Consider the following 14,208-nt stretch of genomic DNA (forward strand, 5'->3'; position numbering starts at 1 on the left):
ATACACGATTCTCATATCCTGTGGAGGAGTCTTCATTCTCTTTGCAAGCTTACCTGCAACAATTTTTCAATTTTAAAAATTTCACCATTTCTAGAAGACTTTTCTTTCTCTCTCTCTCTGCATATAGAATGCGTCAAGTTCTGCAAGATTTCAACTGCAAATATTCCTCTCCCTACAGCAAGTCCATGTCCAGTTGCTTCCCTTGCTTCTCTTCAGATCTTCTAACTATGCAGTTTTAACAACTGTTCCGGCAGCTCTTCCTTGGCAGTAAATAGAAAGTGTTTGCCCATTCAAGGACTCTACAGCAATGGAGTCTTGCCAAGATGGAATTTGCATTAGCCTATTTTGGTTTAACTAAATGGCTCCTTTTAAAGTACTTATGTAAACTGCTATAATTATGTTAGTGCTTTTTTAAAAAAGGGTTAAACAAATTGATATAGGATAACCTTGGCAAAGGCTGTAGTATTTTTATGATCATCTTATGCTACCGCCATTTTAGTTTAATTGTTTTAGGTGTATTTTATGCTGTTTCAATGATAATGCTGATTTTAATGTTCTATGGGCTGAATTGAACTGGGCACTTATGCCCCCATGGATTCCTTTCTACCCCGCTGATTCCCTTTCGCAAGCAGTGAGTCCCACCAATGCCATTGTGAAGCAGTTCCCACCACTTATGCAGGGGAGATTTAGTGCTTCCTAGGGGACACCCCAAAACAAGCAGAAATGCTCATTTCTGGAAGGAGGCAGGGCTGGCGTTATTTCCTTATGTGAGCTCAACCAACCTGCCTCCTTCCAGAAACTACCATTTCCATTCGTTTTGGGTTGAACCAGAAGCACTACAGCATTGTTGCACAAGCAATGAGGATTGCTTGCACAATGGAATGGGCGGGGCATAAGAGAAGGGGAGCATAAGTGCCCCACTGGATTCTGTACATAGTCTTTTGCAAACTGCTTTATGTGTATAGATGAAAAGGGGGCTAGATTTATTACAGCTATCCTCTCTTCTGGTTCTTACCCCAACCGGATGGTTCCTAGCGGACCTACTAACTTGCCCTTGTGTTTGGTGCTGCTACAGGTTGGTAAAAAACAAAATCACCTTAATCCATGATCTGATAATGGATGAGGCAGCTGACCTGGTATGTATCACTGAGACTTAGGTGGGTGAACAGGGTTACTCTCACCCAACTTTGTTCTCTTGGGTACTCGGAGCAGCACTAGCACCAACTTGAGGGCCAGGGAAGGGTTTGCTGTGGTCTATAGATAAACAATCTCTCTTTTTCACCATTTTGTCTTCTCAATGTCATCCAAAGGAGCTTCTCCGGGTGGTTCATGGTCTGCTCCACTCTGGGCCAGGGCGAGAGACTGTGGAACCCTCAGTAGCATACTGTGACGAGTTTGCACAGCACTTCGAAGATAAAGTCGCTCAGGTTCATCATGAATTGGACACCACGTTTAATGCAGTTCCACTAGTAGAGGTGTTCAGAGCACCATCTGGCCCAGTTTTATTGGATGAGTTTCAGTTATTGAGGCTCGAGGATGCGGACAAGGTGCTTGGTCAAGTCCGGTCGACCACCTGAGTGCTCAACCCTTGCCCTTCATGGCTCATTACATCAAACAAAGAGGGAATTGCCGGCTGGGTCTAGGAGACTGGAAATTCCTCCCTGAGAGAGGGAGTGGTGCTGGCCTCTTTAAAAGAGGTGGTAATCCAACCACTACTGAAAAAGTCTAATGTATGCTAACAATTACAGGCCGGTGGCAAACATCCCCTTCCTGGGCAAGGTGCTTGAGGAGGTGGTTATGGGACAACTCCAGGCACTCTTGAATGAAATGGATTATCTAGATCCATTTCAATCTGGCTTCAAGCCTGGTTTTGGAACAGAAGCTGCCTTGGTCACCCTGTGGGATGACCTTTGCCTGGAGAGGGACAGGGGGAGTGCGACCCCATTGATACTCTTGGAGCTCTCAGCAGCTTTCAATACCATCAACCATGATATCTCTCTGGATAGATTGTCTGGGCTGGGAGTTGGAGGCACTCTGTTGCAGTGGTTCCGCTGCTACTTGGATGGCCGATTTCAGAAGGTGGTGCTGAGGGATTATTGCTCTGTGCCATGGTTCCTAGGCCATGGGGTTCCACAGGGCTCTATTTTATCTTCTATGCTGTTCAACATCTACATGAAAACGCTGGAGGTTATCTGAAAATGCGAGCTGAGGAGTAATCAATATGTGGGTGACACCCAGCTGTACCTTTCCTTTTCATCAAACCCAGTGGCTGTTCTGAATCAGTGCCTGGGCACGGTAATAGACTGGATGAGGGCCAACAAACTGAGACTCAATCCAGACGAGAGAGAGGTACTGTTAGCAGGTGGTTCATCTGTCAGGCTAGGTGATGTTCAACCTGTTTTGGAGGGGGTTGCACTCCCACTAAAGGATCGGGTTTATAGTTTGGGGGGTGCTCTTTGATCTAGAACTGTCAGTTGAGGCACAAGTGGACTCAGTAGAAATGAGAACCTTTTATCAGCTCAGGCTGAGATAGCAACTGCACCTTTATCTGGACAGATAACCTAGCTACAGTTCTCCATGCTCTGATAACCTCTCATTTGGATTACTGCAATTGCATTATACATGGGACTGCCTTTGAAAATGGTCCGAAAACTTCAGCTGGTATAAAAAAGGGCAGCAAGATTTTTAACAGTGACTGGCTAATGAGACCACATTATGCCAGTACTTTTCCAGCTTCACTGGCTGCCAGTCCAAGTCCAGGTCCGATTCAAACTGCTGGTATTAACCATCAAACCCCTACATGGCTTGGAGCCAGGTTATTTGAAGGAACGCCTCATCCCATTTGTGCCTGCCCAGACCCTAAGGTCATCTTCAGGGGTCCTTCTCTGTGACCCCCTGCCAAAGGAAGTGAGGCAGGTGGCTACCAGGAGGAGGGCCTTCTCTGCTGTGGCACCCCAGCTGTGGAATGAGCAACCTAGAGAGGTTTGCCTGGCACCTATATTATACTCTTTTCAATGCCAGGTGACCTTTTTATTTTCCAAGTATTTTAATAGTTTACCATCTTAGTCTTTTTACTTTGCTGTTAAACAGCACTTTGCTGTTTTAAATCTGTATTTTGAATCCATATAAATCTCTGCATAGCTGCTTTGTTTAATCCTGGTTGTGCTTTTATATTGGACTTTTATATTGTGCTTTGTTTTACACTGTCAATTGTATTTGATGATTTTAATTTTTGTGACCCGCACAGAGAGCTTCAGGTATTGGGCGGTATAAAAATGCATAAATAAATAAATAAATAAATACAATTGGCCTAAGCCTACCACTGGACATTTGCATGATAGCTAAAATTGGAACCTCCAGATTCAGGGACAACATCTCTTTGATTCAAGGATGCTGAAAACAAACATTATGGGATGGCATTTGCAACTGAGTAGTCATTGTTGAGATACAGAGCATTGGACTGGAAGTTTCTGTGGCCAGATACAGATTGGCAATTATCATTCATAAAAAGCTATGCAAATTTTAATAATAATAATAATAATAATAATAATAATAACAACAGCAGCAGCAGCTTCAGTCATTGCCAGAGATGGACCATTTGATTGCTGAATAACCTATAAACAGGAGAGTGAGACACCCTGAAAGAAGCAATAGTAACATTTGCTTCTAAGCAATTAATAATAATCCAAGAACAGATCAGGATAACCTTTTGAATGGTGATGACATGGCCCGAGCAATTCACCTCCCCCCCACTGCCTACCATGGGAAAGTCTTTACAGACATAGCAATTCCTCATGCATAAACAATGGGTATCAGTAAGATGGAGCAAATTGGGGGTGAGGGTGGGGTAAGAATTAGGAACAGCATTGCTGATGTTTTCCATTGGTTTTCTTTTGCTAATCACAGAAAAATAATCCTTACAAGTTTCCTTACTAATGGCAATGCCTTACCAGTATAGATGCTGGCATTGGAAGCTGGGAGGCCAAACTGTGACTCGATAAACTTGGGAATGAAGGTAATAAAAGCAGTAACGATAGCACTCTCAGCTGTGTATGACAAACTCACAAAAAGGAATGTCATGTTGCTTAAGATCCTGACAGCTGCTCTTGGAAGTTCTACAAAATGACAACAAATAAATAAAAATAAAAGGATAGCACATTAATGTTATACATAATGAATGGAAAACAAAATCAGAATTGCTTTGAAATGGTCTATAAAGAATGGTTACCCACCCAAGCTGGGATGTGATTCTTCTTGAGGATTCCATTATCATGATCTCCATGTCCTATGCAGGGTCCTTCCCACAAGTTATTTGGGGTGGGGGGGGGAGGACCATAACTCAGCAGTAGAGCATCTGTGTTACATGCAAAACATCCTAGATCCAATCCCAGTTATCTCTTTTTAAAAGGAGCAAGCATCCACTGCCAGTCAGAGTAGACAATACTGGGCTAAATAATATGACTAAGTGACTGGGTTCGGACGATTGCACAAGGAGAAGCAGCCATCATGGCTTCTTCTCACACATGCTATAACTCATGATGTGTTGTAGGGGTTCTAGGGTGGGTATAAAGCTATTCCCGCCAGGCAGCGCACTGCGTTTGGATGACATACCAACCTGTGCTGCATCGCATGTAAATAGCAGCCGCACATGCAGGGGTGGAGAGAGAAGCCATGATGGTTTCTTCCCCCTGCATGATCATACAAAAACACCCAGTATAAACCAGCTTCATATGCCCAAGTCCCATGAGTTAAATTGTAAAATGAAATGGACATATGTACATTTCTAGCTATATGGCAAGCTTGGATAAGCTGACCAGCTCAGCAGTATATACTGATGTCATGTTCTGATGTGACACTGGTGATAAGGAGTTGTTGCAGTGTGGCTCATTCCCATGCTGCTCAGGTACTGCACACAGATGTTAGCCATGTGGAAAGGGCCCAAGGCTGTGGCTTTGCCCTTTGCCAGCATTGTGCCTGGAAATTGGGGCAAAGTTGGCACAGTGAAGAGAAATGGCATCAGGGATATCACAGAGTTAGGTTTATTACCATATCTGTAAATGACATCTATAAAAATGCCATAGGCCCATGACTATGACAACGTTTCTCTTTAAAACAGCTCAAAACGGCTGCTTTACTGCAATAAATGCACTGTGCCTGGTAAACATAGCAAACATAGGACACAGTGTGGTTTGTAGTGGGTTATTTAACCCATGATGAGCCACAGCCCCCATGGGTGCTATATAGCATATGCAAGCCTGCTCTGGGGTTGGCATGTCATGTGAACCCAGAAGGCGTGGGTTATGTGAGGGTTAAACAACCATCACGTAACCCTAAAATGAAAAATGGGTTGTTTATGTGAGGGTTGTTTAACCCTCACATAACCCATGCTCACTGGATTCACATGACACAACAAACTCCAAGCGGGACTGCATATTCAAAATGGCAACTGTACACACACCACATGCGGGCTATTATGTATTCCAAAATTTAGATGTAAAAAAGTGAAAGCCAAAAACTAAAAGTCTGCAAGGACATTTTCTTACAGGCAGTTAAATCTGCTGAATTGCTAGCTGAGCAATTATAATACTGCAATGTCAAAACAAAGAAAAAGGAGGTGACATTTTAGAGGTGAAAATGATATTGCAGCAATATAGCGGAGAAATGAGGATAGAGTTTTATGACAATGTCAAAACTAGGTCACCAAAGAGTGCTGGAATTCTATTACAACAGCAAAAGGTTGAAAGGAAACAATAGTTAATGTCATAGGACAGTCACCCAGGAAATCAAGTATAAAACCTATATGATAGTCTGAAATGGGTTGGACTGTATCTCAGTTTAACAAGCTGAGGTATGAACAAGTCTATGAACAGCCTCTTTGCTCTCCTCTCCAAACTAGCTGCATTAAATCAGGAAACTTTTAATTAAACTTAATTTCTCATTTCGTCCAAACCAAAAAAACACACAGCTTCAGAACAAGCCTGAATCTTAAACATGGTTTAAAGTTTGTTTAAGATCCTGACTTTTTCCAAAGCTAGTAGCCATAGTTTCCCATTCCAGACAAAGTGAGAACCTATGGTTAATTAGAGACTTCCTGGTTTCACTTGGAGTGAAGCATCTGCCTGCATGAACATAAAGCTTGTTCTTATCTCAGACTGTAGAGGTGAGGTATGACTGTCTTAAGTGGGCTTCCACCTAAAACAGAACACCTTCTTCTGTAGGTACCCCTGTGCTCTGTGTGTTTCTACTGTTACAGGTTAGTCAGAGATTCTAAGATCACACGACTTTTCTCTTATGGCTTCCCGACTTTGACATTTTCTCCTTGGGGAATCTGGCTTGGAGATTCCTTTCAATTCCTTTCTGACATTCAGAAGACTTTCAAAAACCTTCCTATTTAGGGTTGCAATCTTACACACACACACACTTGTCAGGGAGTAAGCCTTATTGAACACAATGTGACGTCCTTCTGAGTAAATGCATAAAGGATTGAACAGCACAAAGGGTTTGGGGATTCTGGAAGGATACTATGCTAAAGTGTTGGCTTTGTTTCTGTGTTAGATGGGCTTTTTAACAATGTGTTATACATGTTGCCCTTGGGCAAGCTTATTCAATCTCATGGTCTCCAATATCATCTGTACGCCGATGATACACAACTATATCTGTCATCTCCGGAACTTTCTCCTGATGTTCACGATCGTATCTCGGCATGTCTTTCAGATATCTCAGCTTGGCTGCTTCATCGTCGCTTGAAGCTTAACATGGCAAAGACTGAATTGCTTGTTTTTCCTCCTAAACCTTCTCCTCATCTCTCATTCTCTCTTACTGTCAATGATGTTACGCTTACTCCGGTCAAGGAAGCTCGTAGCCTTGGCTTTATCTTCGACTCCTCGCTCTCCTTTATTCCTCATATTGAGGCAGTAGCTAAATCTTGTCGATTTTTCCTGTATAATATTGCCAGGATTCGATCATTTTTGTCTGTCTCTTCTGCCAAGACGCTTGTTCATGCACTGGTTATTTCACGGTTGGACTACTGCAACCTTCTTCTCTCTGGCCTTCCTTCTTCTCACATCAGCCCGTTGGTTTCTGTTCACCACTCTGCCGCAAAGATCATCTTCTTAGCACGCCGCTCCGACCATGTTACTCCGCTTCTGAAATCTCTTCATTGGCTTCCAATTCACTTCAGAATCCAATATAAACTTCTCCTGTTAACCTTCAAAGCTTTTCACGGTCTAGCTCCTTCCTATCTCTCCTCTCTCATCTCACACTATTGCCCCGCTCGTGCTCTTCGCTCCTCTGATGCCATGTTTCTTGCCTGCCCAAGGGCCTCTACTTCCCTTGCTCGGCTTCGTCCATTTTCGTCTGCTGCCCCTTACGCCTGGAACGCTCTTCCAGAACATTTGAGAACTACAAGTTCAACCACAGCTTTTAAAGCTCAACTAAAAACTTTTCTTTTTCCTAAAGCTTTTAAAACTTGATGTTGTGCAGACTTCTACTGTTACTTTCTACTGTTAGTTTTTCCCTACCCTGTGCCTGCTTACCCTTCCCTGTACCTGTTGGCATTCTCTTCCCCTCCTTATTGTTTTACTATGATTTTATTAGATTGTAAGCCTATGCGGCAGAGTCTTGCTATTTACTGTTTTACTCTGTACAGCACCATGTACATTGATGGTGCTATATAAATAAATAATAATAATAATAATAATTGTATGAGGAATATAGGCTGTCAGATACCTCAAGAGCCCTATGTGGTTTATTCAAATGGTATACCTATTTTAAATAAATATAATGATGACACACTGTGATAAATACAATAATAAATATTGTAATTGAGATTAAAATGCTGCTAAATCCTTTTCTGCTGCTATTAGTGCCAACTGATATTTTAAAGTATGCCGAAAACATTATCAGTGTCTTAAAGTACAAATCATAGAATCATAGAATAGCAGAGTTGGAAGGGGCCTACAAGGCCATTGAGTCCAACCCCCTGCTCAATGCAGGAATCCACCCTAAAGCATCCCCGACAGATGCTTGTCCAGCTGCCTCTTGAATGCCTCTAGTGTGGGAGAGCCCACAACCTCCCTAGGTAACTGATTCCATTTTGATTAGATTTGATTACAGCAACAGAAAGTATCTAGAGAAAACTAAATGCAATCATAACAGCTGATAAGTGTTGCTGGCTTATGAATCCTCATATCGTTTTTTATGAATGCTGTGATTGTATCAGTGGAGAATAGTAGGTAAATAAGATGGTAGTCACATTTATAGTCCAGTATATGCATTTTTCTGAGAAGTCCTCTGCACTCAGTGGGGTTTATTCCCAGGTTAACATGCATGCAATTGCAAGTCTAGGCTACTAAACTTAACCCTTTTCTCATGATGAGAAAACTATTTAGGTGAACTATGCTTCCTCTGCAATTTCCAGCTGGAACAAACTTTGCAATTTCACAAAACCTAGTCTCTGGACAATAGCCATGCTTCCAGCTGATTCACATATCATTTGACTGACTGCTTCCTATCTTAATCTAAACAACCTCCATTTCCCTCTGTCTGTCTGTCTCTCTTTTTATGTGGTCTGTTAACATGCAGGTCATCCTCATGAAGAACTAAGAAGTGGAGATTGATGGTATGCATTGGAAATAAGAAGAGGAGATTAGTGGTAAGAGTCACCATGCAGAGACTGTTTCCAGACTATCAAATAACGCAACTGGAACAATTGGTTGCATTTGTACATTTGTTCACAGCTTCATAACCCACAGTGTATGGGACTCTGAACAAGCACTGCAGTCCCACTCTCATCCCTCAGCCATCCCCTTCCCTTCTCCTATTGCCCTTCAGCTGATCATGGCTTGCATGTAACTAGAGTTCCTTGTTATGGTCAAATTTGGGAAGTATAGGTTATCTCAAGCCAGGATCTGTGCTTGCAACAGGAAGGAGCACTTGGCCACAGCACTCATGGTTTCTGAAGCTGTATGAACACAACTAATATCTTGGCAGGGGACAGGGAACCTCTATCCCCCTCCCCCGGGCTCAAAATTCAATCTCAGCACTCTCCACCTGCCCTGATCACACCAGGCACGATTTTAATCCCCAATGCAGTGCACTGGGAAGGGAGGGTCGAACCTCCCCTCCCAGCATGCCATGATGGAGATGAACATTTGGCTCTTTCCACTTCTGAGTTGGCTGGTGTATATCAGCTGAGAAGTGCAGAGAATCTGATTTTCAGCCCCATCGCAGTGTGCTGAGCACAAATATCCCCACCACTCCTTGCTCCAGCTGAAGGAGAGCTGAGAAGGAAGTGGACCACACATTCAGAGTGTCTCTGTGTGGTGCACGCATGTGATTGTGTGGATATGATGGTCCTTGACAGTGGCTGGGTTCACACCACACAACCTACATACAAGGTTGAGTGTGAGCTGTCATTGAACCATAAGTTGTTAAACTGTGGGTTGTTGTCTTGTGTGAATCCAGCAGTGGTAACAATCCATGGTTTGTTAACCATGAACAACCCACAGTTCACAAAGCATGGCTGGGTTCACAAAGCACATCAACCCATGGTTCATCATTCACACTTTGAGTGTGGATTGTCATATTGGGTGAATCCAGTCATAATCACATGTGGCCTGAAACACAAGGAAGATCTCCCACTCCCACATGGCCTCATTAAGGATCTTAAAGAAATAAATACAAATACTCTGTTGGCATTATTTTATCAATTTTCAACGTGAACTTTATGATCTTAAACTTCACCCCAATCTCTTTTTGTTCTTTTTTTTAAGGTACTTTACCTCTTACATTCTTTCCAAATCCCATTGAAGCAGGAACTTCCTGGTCTACCTGGCTTTTACTGTTTGCTTTCTCCTTCACAATATCATCATCACTTGAAATATCATCAGAGTGCTTCTTCTTTTTCTTTTGTCGAGGTGGAAGCTTTTTGGGGAAAGTAAACATTGGGAGTATAACAAGGAGCATTGTGGTGGCACAAAGAAGGAATCCACTCCACCTGAAGTCAAGAGATAAGAGAGCACAACTGAAGTTACTGTGTGTGTAATGCAATCTGCAATGGAATGAATAATACTGATCATAGCCTTTATACCTGCAACACAGGAGACAGAAAATGCACATTTGTGCTACCATTTGTCTCATAAAAAAATTACCTTGCAAGTGACTGAAAGGAAAAATAAACACAACTATGGTTTAAGAAAAACAGGCAGCATACAGAGCAAAGTTCTATTAAGCCAACAAAGAAAAGCGAGGATATTAATTGAGTAGGCTACTGGCATTCACACACACACACACACACACACACACACACACACACACAGAGAGAGAGAGAGAGAGAGAGAGAGAGAGAGAGAGAGAGAATGCCAATGCACTGTTTAAAAAGGGGGAAAGAAAATTAAAAGTAGTGGCACTTTTAACAGATCCGTTGAACTTTTTGTACTTTAATAACAAAATGGAAGAAACTAATTGAAACAGGTTCTTTAATAATTCCCTATTCCCTGTCTTGATCCCCCACCCTGATGGCAGCTGCTCTTTTAACAGAAAGAGAAAATCCCAATGGCAAACTATCTGTTTAACATAACATACTTTTGCCCAAAAACTATTCAATTCGAAGGCTAGATAACATAGAATATGGTCATATGGCCTACCAAAGTATTCTGTGGCCTTTGATACAACTTTCTCCACACTTCTTTAGTTTCTAATTTAGCAACTAGATTTGGACATCTAGCATAATGTCTAAAGTAGGGCCTACAGAACACTGACAACTCACAGGTGCTTTTCCTTATAACAATAGGGATGATGTCTGAAAACTCACTAGCCAGCCATTCTGAAGGAAAAGATCTTCTGGAGAATGTGCTTTCGAGGAACGGGATCTTGACCTTGGGCTCTATATTATTTAACCCAGGCATTTTGCACTGTGCTGTTTTAAAAGGGGAGTTAGCATGGGCTAGTATAGCTCCCTGCAATAGATCCCAGCATGAACACACACAGGTAAATAGGGCTGGAGACATCACAGATTCTCAGGCCACCAGCTGCTACAAGGTTCAGCTTGGCTGACTTAGCCAATAAAAACCTGTGTACCATCTGCAGAACACCAATTAAAGAGCATCTGGTAGAAATAAGAATCTATGGGCTTTATGGCTACTCAATGCCTTGTAAATGTGCCTAATTATAGCACAGCACCCAGTTATTTCTATCTGGCAGATGTTTTGCAATGAATGTCTGGAAAATCTAAGGCCATACTTCTTCAACGTAAGATCGCCACTATTATTGCCATGATTAAATTGGTATCTCACCTCCCTGTGTCTCCTGCATAATTATTTCTACTTCTTTATTTTAGCTGCAGCTGTTGCTAACTCGCTTTCTGTTAAAACAAGCAATGCTTTTTGACTTAGCCAGCTTGGAGATTGTTAAATTGCAAACAAGCTAAATTTTATCCTATAGGCACTCCGCAGTGCTAGGTATGCCTTTTTTCATTAAAAATGTTTTTCCACAATTTTAGGGTGTAGTGGGGAGCAGCAGAGGCCACATTCAGCCGATAACCTGAGTGTTGCCTACCCCTGGTCTAACCTAGACAACCATTCTGGTTCCAGCATAAGCCAGCTAGATGTCTCTGGAAAACTCACAAGCAGGGTACAATGGTGATGATAATTCTCTGGGTAAAACATTACTTTAAAGATGTAGCTAGCAGCTACGTCTCTTTTTTCAGTATTCAAAAGTAAGTGAGAGAGTCTCAATCCAAACTGAGACCCTAGCTTTTGGTTGGGTTGGTCAGGGGGCTTTAACCTTTTCTCCCACTGGGGTCCTGACCCAGACTGGAGCTTCTGCACCAGTCTGTTTAACCCATAGCTGATTGTCATGGGTGAACCAGATCACTCAAATGATTACGAGCTAATGAAAAGTTTCTGAAACTGATCATTAATCAATGTCAACAGGTATTGTCATGCATTAAAAAAAACAGGTGCAACTTACCAGTTACCAATGAAACGAGGGTCACTCTGGTCAATATAAACAGTACTTCGAGGATCCACATAAAACCCAATAAGAACTCCTCCTAATAAATATCCTGCTGCAGGACCAAGAGCTCCCATTACATACATGATGGCTATAAAAATAAAAGAGGAAAGAAAATCCAGAACGCATCAAATTATACCATATCACAGACACTGCAAGTTTAAAGTAGTGTGCTAGAGTAAAATATTTCACAGATTAAAAAAATAGGAAACAGAGTGCTTTTTCTGCATTTTCCATCATTTCTCCCATATAATGAAAGAGCCATTCCTTTCCCACCACAGGGCAAACTTTCTAAAAGGCAAATTCCATTCTTGATGCATGCTAACAAACACAGACATCTATTGATTTCTGCCACTTAAGAAAGTGGGAAGCATTATATTTTCATGAGCTTTTTCCTTGTGAGGAGAAAGTGAGGGAGAACTGTGATGTTTTCCTGTAATATCTGTGTATTAACAAATATATAGGTAGAGTATGTAGGAAGCAAGCAGACAGACTGACATGCTATGCCAGCAGCCCTCTTGCAGCCACCTAAGGCTATTCTTTGCCAGGCATCTCCAAAAACTCAATCAGCTTATTTTTCTGTCTAAATTGAAACTGGCCAATGTAGGCTCGGGATGAAGAGAGCTGTAGTCCAATACATCTGGAGGGCACTAGGTTGGGAAAGGCTGGCCTAGTTATAATGGCAGGACATTCCTAGCTAGTTTTTTTTTTATGCAAGGAGCAACTGAATGGCCTGTTACAGACCAGTCCACACCAGGATGTGAAAGAAGTCAATTTATATAAGAAAAGAGCACGTTTATAACAGTTCTGGCAATCTTTATGGCCGGGATGGGTAACAACAGTAAGATGGGGGTCCAAATTGCTTCCCCCAGGCCAGATGAGATCAATGGGCAATGGCCATGCCCACTGGCGTGAGGACCCTGCCCCACCAATTTTGCCATTCTCCATGCTGAGAGAGGGACAGAAAAAGGGACTCAATCGGCTGAGTACATGGCTTCATGTGTCGCTTGTCATCTTGATGGGGATGGCATGTGGCACACAAATGGACTTGGCTGGTGCTGGGAGGAGTGGCTCTTCTCAACGGCAGCCAAGTCGGGGTGACAAGAAGTGCACAAAGAAAAACTCAACTAGTGTGTCTTCATGCAACCCACAGCCTTGCAGTTATCTCCAATGTGTTACTGGAAATAATGGGGTGTGTGTGTGTGTTCCCCTGTTCATTGGGAGAGGTGGTGTACAGAGGAATAGATCAGAGATAACAGTGGGGAGTCCTCCATGGGAAGGACTTGGGAGCCCAATTCCCACCCTCTGAAGAAATCCATGGAGGCTCCAGGGGCTGGTTTCCCATTCACAGCAAAATCCCTTCCAAGGGACAAATCATATACTCCAAAGAAAAGGGCTCCCTATAGCATTATGATTAAGAGCAAGAAGTCTCTACTTCAAATCTCAGCTCAGTCCACACAGAGAAGCTGCAAAATGTTCTAAGAGGCCCAAATAATTCACAGTGCCATATTCTTCACTCCTTAGTGGTTAACAATCCAGAATGCTCCTTTGGGAGAATAACCACATGGTATTCAGGTCCTGTATGGGGCCAGGAAGCTAGCCTCCTATGGGCTCAGTCTGGAGATGGGAAAAGTTTCACAGTAAGCAGAAATACTACTTTGTGGAGATAAAAATAACCAATGCAGGCTCTATTCCATTAGAGATGGGAAAGCTGCCTAAAATTTAAAATTATTTTGTGGATACTATACACTCACAGGGTTCTTTAAGTAATTACAAACATGCTGACTGTTCAAAAAAGGAAGATATACTTCACTTGTACATTAATAGGGATTAGAAAGAGATCACCCCCATAACCAGGTTACACATCTCCACTATGAAATGTATTGAGTGAAGCTTTTGATTGCTCCCACTACACAATATCCATCTTCAAATACTCATTTGGAATCATACACTGGTCACACACTAAACTCGAAGAAATAAACAGATTCAATTGCACCGAACTCACAAAACACCGCATGCTCAATCCCAACTCATGCATTGAAAGAATAACAATCAGCAGGAAAGAAGGAGGAAGAGGTCTGCTGGACATTAACACAATCCATGCTAAACAGATAAAATCACGCAGAGAATTCTTCCACACTAAAAACACCCCCATTCATAAAGCCATAGTAAAAGCAGAGAAAAACACCTCACCCA

At 42.3% G+C, this 14,208-nt stretch overlaps 1 protein-coding gene across 1 annotated transcript in view; it reads right to left on the reverse strand.

Annotated features, from left to right (window-relative positions):
• SLCO5A1 (solute carrier organic anion transporter family member 5A1) overlaps nt 1-14,208 on the reverse strand; it is a 68,639-nt gene that overhangs the window by 22,617 nt on the left and 31,814 nt on the right. The window contains exons 3-5 of the mRNA XM_063130817.1: nt 11,971-12,103; nt 9,783-9,997; nt 3,951-4,115 (exon numbers count right to left, since the gene is read on the reverse strand). Of these exons, the coding sequence (XP_062986887.1) occupies nt 3,951-4,115; nt 9,783-9,997; nt 11,971-12,103 (513 nt within the window). The remainder of the gene's footprint in view (nt 1-3,950; nt 4,116-9,782; nt 9,998-11,970; nt 12,104-14,208) is intronic.

Source organism: Elgaria multicarinata, chromosome 7 (assembly GCF_023053635.1).
Source record: "Elgaria multicarinata webbii isolate HBS135686 ecotype San Diego chromosome 7, rElgMul1.1.pri, whole genome shotgun sequence".
In the NCBI taxonomy this organism is placed as follows: Eukaryota; Metazoa; Chordata; class Lepidosauria; order Squamata; family Anguidae; genus Elgaria; species Elgaria multicarinata.